At 40.7% G+C, this 12,048-nt stretch overlaps 1 protein-coding gene across 1 annotated transcript in view; it reads right to left on the reverse strand.

Annotated features, from left to right (window-relative positions):
• The window catches only part of SRFBP1 (serum response factor binding protein 1), a 116,303-nt gene that overhangs the window by 21,306 nt on the left and 82,949 nt on the right, over positions 1-12,048 (reverse strand). Inside the window, exon 4 of the mRNA XM_083151596.1 lies at positions 5,472-5,543. Coding sequence (XP_083007722.1) covers positions 5,472-5,543 — 72 coding nt within the window. The remainder of the gene's footprint in view (positions 1-5,471; positions 5,544-12,048) is intronic.

A 12,048-nucleotide genomic window follows, 5' to 3' on the forward strand; every position in this document is an offset into this window, starting at 1 on the left:
TTTTTTGGAAAGGATCCTGTACTAGGGGTCTAATCTCCACTATATATACCTTAGGACGGTTATCAATCTGGGATCCCGACTGTTGGAATGTCCAGGAAATCCAAGGCCATTTTCGCCTAGCTTGACAGATACTCGCCAGGTGGAATTTAATGTTCCGCCTGTCGAGTGTCGAAAAAACTGGGGCTACCATGGAGTGCTTCAAAAAAAAAATAAAAAAAAAATTATCAGGTAAACACAATTTGCTTAATTCTTTTTTAAAATCATGGCAGTCCTGATATACGGATTGCAGCTAGGGTTGGCTGGTTTACACCAAATTTTATAAAAAAAAATTTTAATATTGTCACTAATGACATGACACTGTGATTTCTTATAAAACACCTGCTGTATTATAAAAATTTTTTTTTTTTTTTATTTAAAATGGTTAATGCCAGTGGCACGCCCAGTGCTAATGGTTAACTCATTTTTGTGTGTGCTTCCCTGAAAAATGCTTTCACGTTTTCCATTTTGTATTACTATTCTAATGTATTTAATTATAATAAATAATAAATAGGACAAATGCTTCACATTAACTTGATGTTCTCATTTTCAATTTAATCTACAGTATCTAAGTGTACTTTGTATGCATTAATGTTTACGGTTTACATATTCAGATGTAAAGTGAGATAGCTGTAAAAGTTGGTTGAATTTAAAAATTTAAAATAATATGGTTTAAACAAAAAAGCTGGGTTTTTTTTATTTATTTTTTTACCAACCCTACTTGTATCCAAACAATCAAATTGATTAAAAGTACAAGCAGTAAAACAAATACTTACTGTATCAACTACTGGGCACGCCTATTTATCAATATTATTTGTAAATAATGTTAAAATTATTTTAGTACTGCAAACATATACTAAAGGGCAAATCTGAGAATTTTATTTTTTATAGTAAGCAGATCGCATTTCTCCATACATGTAATGGTAAATGCAATCTGCCCACATTCCCAAAAACAGAGGTAGCTCTGTGATATTAACACTATTTTTAGATAGCATTATCAAGGCTTCCCTCTGGGTTAACTTGCTCTAGCTTAGCCTTCCTTGTTTGTGAAACCGGAGCTTGAATATAGCACCTGTGATCAGCCCTGTGCGTCTGCTAGACAACATGCTGATCATCATTTATTTTTTATTTCTCAGAAAATGAGAACAGGTGACTGCATCATCACTTCTGGGTGCAGGTAAGGGTCCTCTTAATTGTGGAGTGGGGGCTTGCGGGTAAGCAGGCGATGCCTGGTTACACTCCCGGGGCATTCTGTCACAGAAGTTATGACCATACTGTACTCCTGCTTTGGAAAGTTCACTTGCAGATGCCTGCACCGTGTGGGGTAAATTTACTAGGATGGAAGTTCTAATGATAATGGGATGTTGTCCAGAGTAACCAATCAGGTTTCATCAATCATTGTTGTAAGAAATATATGACACACTGTCTGTTCTCTTCTTGTTCACATATGGATATATTTTGGAAGAAGAGGAGACATACATGAGGAGGATCATTCCTGGAATGTTTATTTAAAGAAACAGAAGGGGAGTATCATCAGTTTATACTATCCTTGCATTATTTATAATTATTGTCCAAGGGACTGAGTATTTCTCAATTTTTTCTTGTATATTGTACCTTGGGATCAAGGGGCCAGATCCCATATCCCCCAGGACCCGGGGCGACGGGGTCCTGGGGGAGCCCAATTGTAAGGTGATGAATGCGCATCTTGTGCGCGCGTCCCCTTACGGCGGCTGGCGGGGGATGGCGGCTGGCGAATCTTCCGCCATCCCCTGTAAATCTGTACTCAGACAGGCGAACCTTCCTCATATTAGCGCTACGTTATCTTTCAAAACCCATTGTAGCCATATTAGGTTTCATCAATTATCTTGTAGAAGGTGCTAAATAATTAAGAAGTAGAATCTGATTGGTTGCTATGGGCAAGATTCCATCTTCAATAGAACTCCAATTTTAGAAAATTTACCCCTGTGAGCCAAGGAAATTGGCGTTGGTTTCATGGAATATACAGTCAATAATTTTTACACCTCATGTTGTATATGGCTCTTCAAATCTATCACGACAGTGGTAGGAGAGTGACCCTGGCAAAGGCCTTCAGGAAGTATAATTAGATGATGTGTTTTATGGACATATCTTGTCCTAGAAAGATACATTGAAATTGCTCATATCAGATGAAATTTCTCTTTGTAATTTACTGGTTCTGAACAATGAGTTGAAAGTACAATTTATTGGCGGACTAGGCTAAAATAAAGGAATTGTTTGCGGTACTGTACGAGAAATGGTTTCTTTTAACATGAAGCCTGACAATTCCCAATCTTTAGGTAGATTTGATTGCTAGCAAGAATGTCTCTTTGAATGCTAGCCAAGAATCATACTACAGTATACTGCATGTAGTGTTTAGTAAAGGAAGCAGGAGATCTCACCGTGTCACAAAATAATTCTTTATTAGTGAGATATATATTTCTCTGAAAGGCCATCTTGATTAGAACATCTGTAAATAATATTATGTATTAAATAATACACTCTGTTCTCATACCTGTACCTTCAATGTGCTAAGCACAAGACCCTTCCTGCAAACATTCCTGGAGATAGTATAATATTAGAGGTATGCTAGCATCTGGTGCCTTAATCAATTTGGATTATTGAATACTTTATGGTATGCTTTGAAGAATCATTTTTACTTGCTTACCTAATTTAAAAGTTTCAACCCATAGACGTAGAGGACAGGGTTGTACAGGATACATTCCTTTTTACACTATGAGGGGGGGGGGGGGGGGGGGGGGCAGCTCCCAGTAATTGTGGCAATATGCCACACTTCCAGTACAATGAATAGTCCATCAGGACGGTCCTTTATTTACCTCAGATATGGGCGAATTTGGGGCTGGCACTGACATCAGGCAACACTGCACTATCCGCCGCCTTCCCACCTCCATTTGTGCGAATGCCTCGTCAATTGTGATACTTGCAGAAGGCGTTCGCACAGTAGGGGTTTTCGACCATATGCATGCGCAGACCCGCAACATCGGCCCACGGACTGAATTTGCACAATACAGTGCCATCCTGAATCACCCCCTAAGGGAGCAGCAGTCACAGGTTTAGGACAGATCAGCTTACATGGGGTGCATGAGAAAGCTATGATCACAGCTATGTGATTTCCCAAGCAGTTTGTGCTTCCACTCAAACTATTGCGTATTACATTCAAAGATGTGGACAGCCTATGATGTAAATCGGCGCTCTGTTATAGAAGTGGACAGTATGGACGGTGTAATGGTTAGCATTACTGCCTCACAGCAGCCCGAGGTCATGGGTTCTATTCCCACCATGGCCTAAATGTGTGGAGTTTGTATTTTCTCCCCGTACTTGTGTGGGTTTCCTCTGGGTACTCCGGTTTCCTCCCTCAATCCAAAAATATACTGGTAGGCTAATTGGCATCCAACAAAATTAACCCTAGAACGTCTGTGTGCACGTGTACATGTGGTAGGGAATATAGAATGTAAGCTCCACCGGGCAGGGACTGATGTGAATGTTCAAATATTCTCTGTAAAGCGCTGCAGAATGTGTGTGCATTATATAAGAATCAGTTAATAAATAAATAAGTGGAAGAAGTGTCATGCCACTAATGTCCAACATTTTCTTGAAGTGCATTTCCTTTTTAAAACTCATGACCGCATACAGTACTATGATAGTATGTGTATCCATCTAAATAGATAATTATACTGTGTGCTGTACAGTATTTATCATCTCAAATCTGCAAATTACATGAAATGACTATTTCAGCTGCTTACTGTTCTCCAGGACAGTAGGCAAAATCGATGTGAACTATGATCGGTGGCCAAATTACCATAAATTACAGTCTTTACATCCATCTACGTGGCTATCTTTCAGCAGGTTTAGGGCAGCGCGTTTAAACATGCAACAATGCAAAGTGTATTTAAGGTTATGTCGCTCGTTGTACTCAGGAATGTAAAATCGTTGCCATTGAAGAGGGCATATAGCAAAAGTAATCATAAAACGTATACCTCAGATACAGGATGTATAATTTGAAAGTCATAACTGGAAAAATCTTCCATCTGAAGTAACTATAGCGTATATTTAGGATTAGAATCAAAATATGATTTCTGGTGCATTTGGAATGTGAAAATGAGGAGTGAGAATAGTGCACATGGAGAAGGCAGAATACTACTAAAGGAAGGAGGATGATAATAATATTGGAATGTGAAAGAGAGGAGGAAGTACAGGATGAGTATACCTTATCAATAGTTTCCACAACGCAATATTTTTTTTTGGGTAAAAGCACTACTGGGGAAATGATATGTAACTGGCACTAAATCTGTGCAAGAAAATTATTGCTTGACATTCAAGGTCAGTGCCTGAGATAGGACACAACTTTGTGCATGAAACAAGGTTTCAAAACAGGAAACAAACAAAATATATTTGTGTGTATTACATGTGTTTGATGTGTTTACACAACATAAATCCAAGATAACTCAAAATACCTCATTCAAATATAAAAATAATCTGTTATATAAAAATGTTCTGGTCCCGAGCAATTTGGATAAGGGATACGCAACCTGTATAATGTTCTATATCAAAGACAAAACTGTATATAGATGTGGTGTTAAGGAAAATTCATTTAAGAATAGGGATAAGGTTTGGCAAGAGAGCAGTGATAATGTATTACCATATCCTTATTGTAGGATTGGGGTAAGACGATATAGAGAAAGAGAGGATGAGAAAATTGGCTCAATATTAGATAAGGGGTGACATCCTTTTACATGCTAAATTTTACTCACAGTAACTGGCATTTTAACTGATCAGGATATCCAGTTATAGCCTGTTTTTACAGTGCAGGAAAAATGACCTGTTATCAGGCGATAACACCTGGAATACGAAATAAGTTCTGAAGTGCCAGAAAGCAGGTGTCCTGGGGCCGCTTCAGACGTGCGAAGTACAATCCCCAATAAGTGCCGGCTTACTTGGCTAATTGGATAGCCCTGGGGGAAACCATTAGCATCAATTATTTCTGCTAACAGGCTATCCACCAAATCATGGATATACAGTAGAGTAACAGGTTAAGGAAGAGGTAGATGATCAAGGTTATTTAGCAGAGAACAGAAAAAGGCAAGACAAAGATAACTAAATAAGGAAGGAGATTATGCAAGATGCTGAAGAAGAAATTCCATTAAGAAAAATTGCAATTCATACACAAGCCATAAATAACCATATACAACTGTAATTGTGCATTAAATAGAAATCTTGTGGATTACAGCTCAGTTTATGTAGCTGAAAATACATTTACTGTATTTTCCCCTACTAAGTGTCAATGGACGTGCATCAGCATCATAACGAACCCTTCCAGTGCTATTTTCTTGGATGACAAATAAACATCTTAAAAAGTGAAGCTTAAAATAAAGAAAAACGAAATAATGAAGAATAATTACCTTGTTAAACACTTTATCAAAGTTTATTTCTTTCCGCAAAGCAGTTTTTGTCACATCGTCTGGTTTCAATGCCTGTTGGTAGAAAATAACTTTAACACATTGTAAGTTCGGTTTACATAAGTGTATAATATTAACATAAATGCAGGTCAGCACCTCTGATAAATCAATATTAATTGTTCTGCAATAGGACTTAAGAGATAGAATAAACATAATACAGTACAGAAACAATGAAGTACAGAAAAGATTTTCATGAAATACAGAGAACATGAAGATATTAATGTGACAACTAAGGACATGGTTGAGTAAACAGGCCCTGATCATGTAGGGGTTTGAAAATCATGCTGCTTTCCCACTGCCTACCCGGGTAAAGACCCGTTTTTTTTAAACGGCTCTTTACCCGGGTAAGAGCCACAAAGACCCTTTCCCACTGCAGCTTTTAAACGTTTAAAAAACGTTTAAAAGCCGTTTTTGTCCCATTCACACTTACCCGGGTAAAGAAAAACCAACACGTTTAAATACGAAAGTAAAACCTTGCCTGTCATTAAAAATTGACCCACAGTCACACACTGATGACGTTTTTAGAGTAGAAAAGGAGGGGGTGGGGAGTGGTGAGCTCAGTGCTACAATGGCAGACCAAGCACATGTCTCTGCTGAGGTTGTTTCTGCAGATATGCTGCTGGATTCACCATGTGATCTGCTGTTAAAAGCTGTTATGGTCTGCTGCTTGCTTCGCAGAAGATGGAGCACATTAAGGAGAAGGAGAATCCTGCATCATTTTTCTGTGACTCTCTGGAGAATGCAGAACTATTTGCATGACACACACCTTTCCAGACTGGAATACCAGAACAGGAGGAGGAGTTATATTGCTGCTATGATGAACAGCATTACCGGACTGAATGTTGCTAGCGAACGAAGTTTATGGACCCGTGCACGTCCGAGTGGTGAAGTGTTTATGCGCAGTGTAATGAACTTTGAGGAAGTGCAATGGAAAGCTCATTTTCGAATGTCTCGTGCGACATTCCATCATCTTTTGGGACTTTTGTCGCCAGCACTCAGTAGAGCAACCACCAATTTTCGCAACCCAATAGAGCCAAGCAGGAGGCTTGCGATCGCTCTGTGGTGGTACGCCACTCCAGGGGAATATCGTTCAATATCGTGCCTGTTTGGAGTGGGTATTTCTACTGTGTGCAAGATAGTTCATCAAGTCACAGGAGCTTTGATGGACATTCTTTATTCCCAATATATTCGGCTACCACAAGGCACCCGGTTAGATGAGACCATTCTTGGTTTCATTGCGCGTGGCTACCCGCAATGTGCAGGAGCAATAGACGGAACGCACATCCCAATAATTTCTCCACGAGACAATCCTGCGGATTACCATAACCGCAAGGGCTGGCATTCGATAATCCTGCAAGCTGTTGTCGACCACAAATATTGGTAAGTATATTTGTTAAGGTACTGTACTTTAAAAACAGGTGTCTATATGCAGTAGGTTCCCCAATTTTGTTGGACATTTTGTGTTTTTGCCATGTTTTTTACAACTAATGTCGACACAGTCAACATGGACATTGGGAAACATTGTACCTCAGGCCCTTGCAATGATTACTACGCTCGCCATGCATGGGGCACGTTGTCTTGCTACCCTACGCACATGTTTTTATCTCCCTCCTCGCCCTACTGCAAGAAATAAAGCCTGTCAGCACGTCGCTTGTAAAAATATTAACCAAACCCATATAGCCATAATGCAATCTTCACATGATGACCTATAGCCATGTTGACCTAAATATATGTCGTTGTAAGTGCATGGTGTCCAATTAATGTTGACCATCTTAACGCCAGGCACTGGACTCTTTACCTTTAACAGATTTATATTAAAAATTTATGTTTATATTCTAGCTTCACAGATGTATTTATCGGATGGCCCGGACGTTCCCATGATGCCCGGGTGCTGGCAAATTCCGATGTGTTTCGTGTTGCGGAGGAGATGCAAGCGGGATGGCTTTTTCCCAGAGATGTATGTATAAACTGTGAAAATGCTTATGACAAATATTATAAGGCAAAACCTGCGTTACTTTATAATACAAATTGCTGTGAATATATCTTCCCTGGTAATGTATGATTCCCAGCACCTGTGGGGAGCTAGGTAATTGATAATAAATGTGTCACCACAGGTGATGGCAATCATACATTACAAGGGTAGCCCAGGAACAGATCGTTTTCACGTGTCTATTGCAACAAAACAGTTCTGGAAAATATGCTCCAAATGTTCACATGTGCCTGCCCCTCATGAATGAGATAATGCGGTTCATATTCCAAATAATCCTAACCCTTTTTTTGTATTGTGTTTTAGAAGTCTAAAATTGTGGAAGGTGTTGAAATTCCAGTTCACATCATTGGAGACGCAGCTTACCCCTTGAGAAGATGGCTCATGAAGGGGTTTACGCAACATGCTACACTGACGCCCAACCAAATCCAGTATTCTCACAGCCTGAGCTCTGCACGAATGGTAGTAGAGAATGCTTTTGGACGTCTCAAAGGACGATGGCGCTGTCTCTTGAAGCGTAATGATGTGGATTTAGAAAATATGCCTAAAATAGTGGCCGCATGTTGTATCCTACATAATCTGTGAACTGCATCAGGAAGAATTCCTTCCGGAGTGGGTTGTTCAGGAGTCAACAGTTTACCCTGCCCCAGATACGGACAGCTACATGGGTGATGGATCTTCTAATGCAGAGCAGATAAGGTCCACCATAGTGGATAACCTTCAGTCTTTGCTACGTTAAATCTTTTTGTTATTGTTATCTATTGTTCTTGTTCACAGTTTAAAGAAGTTTCAGGTCTACCATATTGGATAACCTTCAGTGTTTGCTACGTTAAATTTTTTGGTTATTGTTATCTATTGTTCTTGTTTACAGTTTCAAGAAGATTCAAGCCTACTGTATCTGTAATCCAAAATAAAGAAGTTCATTTGAAATAACACACGCAAACATTTTTAACACCGGAAGGTGTATCCTTCAACTTTTTATAAGGGGACAAAACATGTCCTGTAAAACTTTAGTAAAAACGATAAAAGTACAACTTTAGCAATATTTTAAAATACCAACGGTTTCATTGCTCAAATGGGATAATTTTTAGTTTAAAACTGTATATGTTTGGTCATCGCGCGTGTTGTCCCCTACAGACGGTGGGTCAGCATGTGGAGGACGCATACCTTCAGGGTTAGTGTGGTTTTGGGGAAGGTCAGTAGGTGGAGGATGGGAGTAATCCCGTGAAGGAGGTGGAGGGTTGGGATGAGGAGCATGCCATTGACCATGTTGAGGTTGGAAGTGTGTGGGTTGTGGAGGGTCATAGGCAGAGGAATGACCGTATTGCGGATAAGGAGGAGGTGGCATTGGGTAATTATGCTGCTGTGGCATAAATCTCTGAAATAGAGACACTAGGAAGGCCTGATTTTGAGCTTGCTGGTTACTGTTAAATGCCTGCATTTCTTTAACAATTTCCATTTGGTTCCGGTGCATTTCATGCAGAAAAGTGAGGTTGTCTTCAGTCAATTGCGCAAGGAATGCATTGTTCATTTCCTGTTGTGCATGCAGATATCGGTCAAGGCGTGCCTCCTCCCGGGCGGTCATTGCAGCATCCATTGCCTGTAAGCGCTCACCGAGCACAGCAGTCATTGTTCGAGCAGTTTGCTCAGTACGGTTCGGCCTTCGTCTCCTTGTGGGGACATTGTAAACTGTCGGCATATAACAAAATACATTACTTTAGATTTTATGTAAAACTTTTGTTTGTTAGCAAAATTGATTATGGCCTACACCTACATAAACAATCACTATCCTGGGAGACCCTCAGTAAAGGCATGCCCCGCAAACCCACCATCAATTTAAACAGTGGATTGTTGACCTGTTGGCATACCCATGTCGACCATTACAGCCTGTCAACCTAGTGCAGTGTACCTTTTGGACTGTGCATCTTTTACTTTTATAAAGTTACACACCTTTGTATTGTGTGGTTCATTTTGGCAACAACATCAAAATCGACATACACAAGGTAGACACCACGGGGTCCACAGGATGAACGCTTGACATAGGTCAAGGTCCACATGGTACATGGTCGACCGGTCATTTGTGCGACGTGCATGCTGCCCTAATGCTTGTGTTGGCAGAATGACCTACCGACATTGTCCCACGTCGACCGTGACCCATGTTAACATTTTTGGCTTCTAAAAAATAACCACAGCCTTGGGATAATGGGAATGTACTTACTATTGCCACGTAGTGGAGTGGACTCTACAATTGATGGCTCCTGGGTGGCTCCTGCCTGATTAGCTTCTACGTCCTGGGTTGGAGTTTCAGGGATGTCTTCGGTGTCAGCAGCTTGTTGCACGTCATCATTACAGCAGGGTGTGGATGATGTAGACTGGGCTGGTTCCACAGGTGGCGGTAATGTTTCTGGGGAAACCGACGCTGCACCTTCATGCACCGGTACCTGGCGAGATTCACATGCTGCAATGCTAGATGACAATGCACGTGGAGTGGCAAGTGCTGAATGGCCAAACACACTCATGCACTGTTCAAAGTACTGCCACTCCTTACGGGCAGAGCCGCTACGGTTTCGGTTGTGGTCCAGGATTGAATGGAATTGTCGCTTCAATGCTTTAAGCTTATTAATTATTTGGGTGCAGGTTTTGTTAAAGCCTGATGCTGCCATCATAGAGCATATATTTTTATATATGGCAGCATCTTTCACTGTGCCAGTCATCTGCTGCATAATTTCATCCTCCCCCCTAATTCTGAGGAGTTCCCTTATCTCCACCTCTGTCCAGCTTGGCATTCTAGCGCTGGATACAGCAGAGCACAGCACAAAAATCACAAAACGTGTAGCTCTTCCTTGTGCTGTCTGCACGTGATTACTTCCTGTAGTGGTGACTGTAAAAACGTCACATGCACCAATCATGTTTTTAACCTTTATTATGATTTCAAAATAACGTGTAAAACCCTTTCCCATCGCCAAAAAAACGGGTCTTACACGTTAAAAACACTGCTTTTTACACGGGTAACAAAAAACGGTATTTGTTACCCGTGTAAAGCAACCTGGAGCTTTCCCACTGCAGCTCTACCCGTTTAAACAGGCTAAAAAAACGGCATTTACACGTGTAAAGCCTGCAGTGGGAAAGGGGTATCAGTAAGCCTGATTAAGCAGCCAGTGCAGGGAATACAGAATGGGTGTATAGCCTGGCAACTGTGCTTTGTACCAGCTTTAAGCAGTGCAAATATTTTGTTGGGAGACCAATGAGGGCATTGCAGTAGTTGAATCAAGATAATACAAAATGTATGTATACATTTTGGCAGTTCTTCAGAAGGAAATAAGTGCTTGATTCTAGCTGTGTTCATCAGATAAAAGACTGAGGATTTGGTTGTGACTGATACCAGATGTTTAAGTGTCAAGCCATTAATCAGGATAATGCCAACATCCGGTATGATTAATGGTTTTTAATTCTGAACCCCCAAGTGTGAAGGCCCGTATAGGGTGATGGGAGCCCTGTGCTGCTATGCACCAGTGACCTGTGCAGACCAGTGTTCTCTGATGTCCAGTGCCCCCCCCCCCCCCAGCTGTCACTGGGGGGGTATACATAAATGGAGCGATCCGTGCTTACTTTCAAAGTGATCTAGTCAGATTGCTTTGAAATTGAGATTGCCCAGTGTGTATGGGGCTTAAAAACAGTTGGTGGCTATGTTGCAGTCTTGCACTTTGTTGTTATGTCATAAGGACCTCTCTTTTACCAGGATTTAGTCACAGCCAGCATGGAACTCATGAAGACAGTTATATAGGGTTGTTATTGGGTTTCCAGTACTTAGAGCAAAGGACAAATACTGTGGAGTATCATATGCATAGCAGTGTTAGACCAGCCCATGGGGCCTGATTATTTCACCTAGTGGTAGTATGTATACTGCAAAAAAAAATATGGGGGGATAGTATAAAACCTTTTGATATACCCCATGTCAGCAGCACTGGTAACAAAAAATATACTCCAGACAACTTCTGTGACCTGCCAGTTTGCCTAGAGCACTTTATTATTTTTTTTCAAATACAGGGCCAAATATATATTTATAACCTATTAGAAGCTTAGCAGGGTTAAGAACAGTGTAGTAGGATGCAATATTTGGGCAATTTAAACAATGTGTTTTAAATCCATGAGGTCATAGCTGTCCATAAAGACAGAAGTACTACATTGGCAATCTTGGTAGTTTGGCACTCCATTGATGACACAGTGAAGATTCCAGTCCGAATGGCAAAAAATTTTAATCTGTAAAGAGGTTTGTGAACTTGTTATATCTTGCTTGGGAGCTGACTTCGTCAACATACAGGCATGCTGGCTTGCGAAGCTCCTAACAATTTGTAAGAGCGCTTTCTAAAACTTATACTACATATAGTAATGCTGGGTATGCATCTAAAGATTTATCTGTACAATCTGTCTGGAAGGGACAGAAACCTGGTAATCATAGCTGCCTACCCTCCTGCATTCTGCAGGAGACTCCCTGAAATAGCAGCAATCTCCCTCTCTCCCTCATTAGTCTAG

The sequence above is a fragment of the Crinia signifera genome, chromosome 1, assembly GCF_055691185.1.
Source record: "Crinia signifera chromosome 1, ASM5569118v1, whole genome shotgun sequence".
Taxonomy (NCBI): domain Eukaryota; kingdom Metazoa; phylum Chordata; class Amphibia; order Anura; family Myobatrachidae; genus Crinia; species Crinia signifera.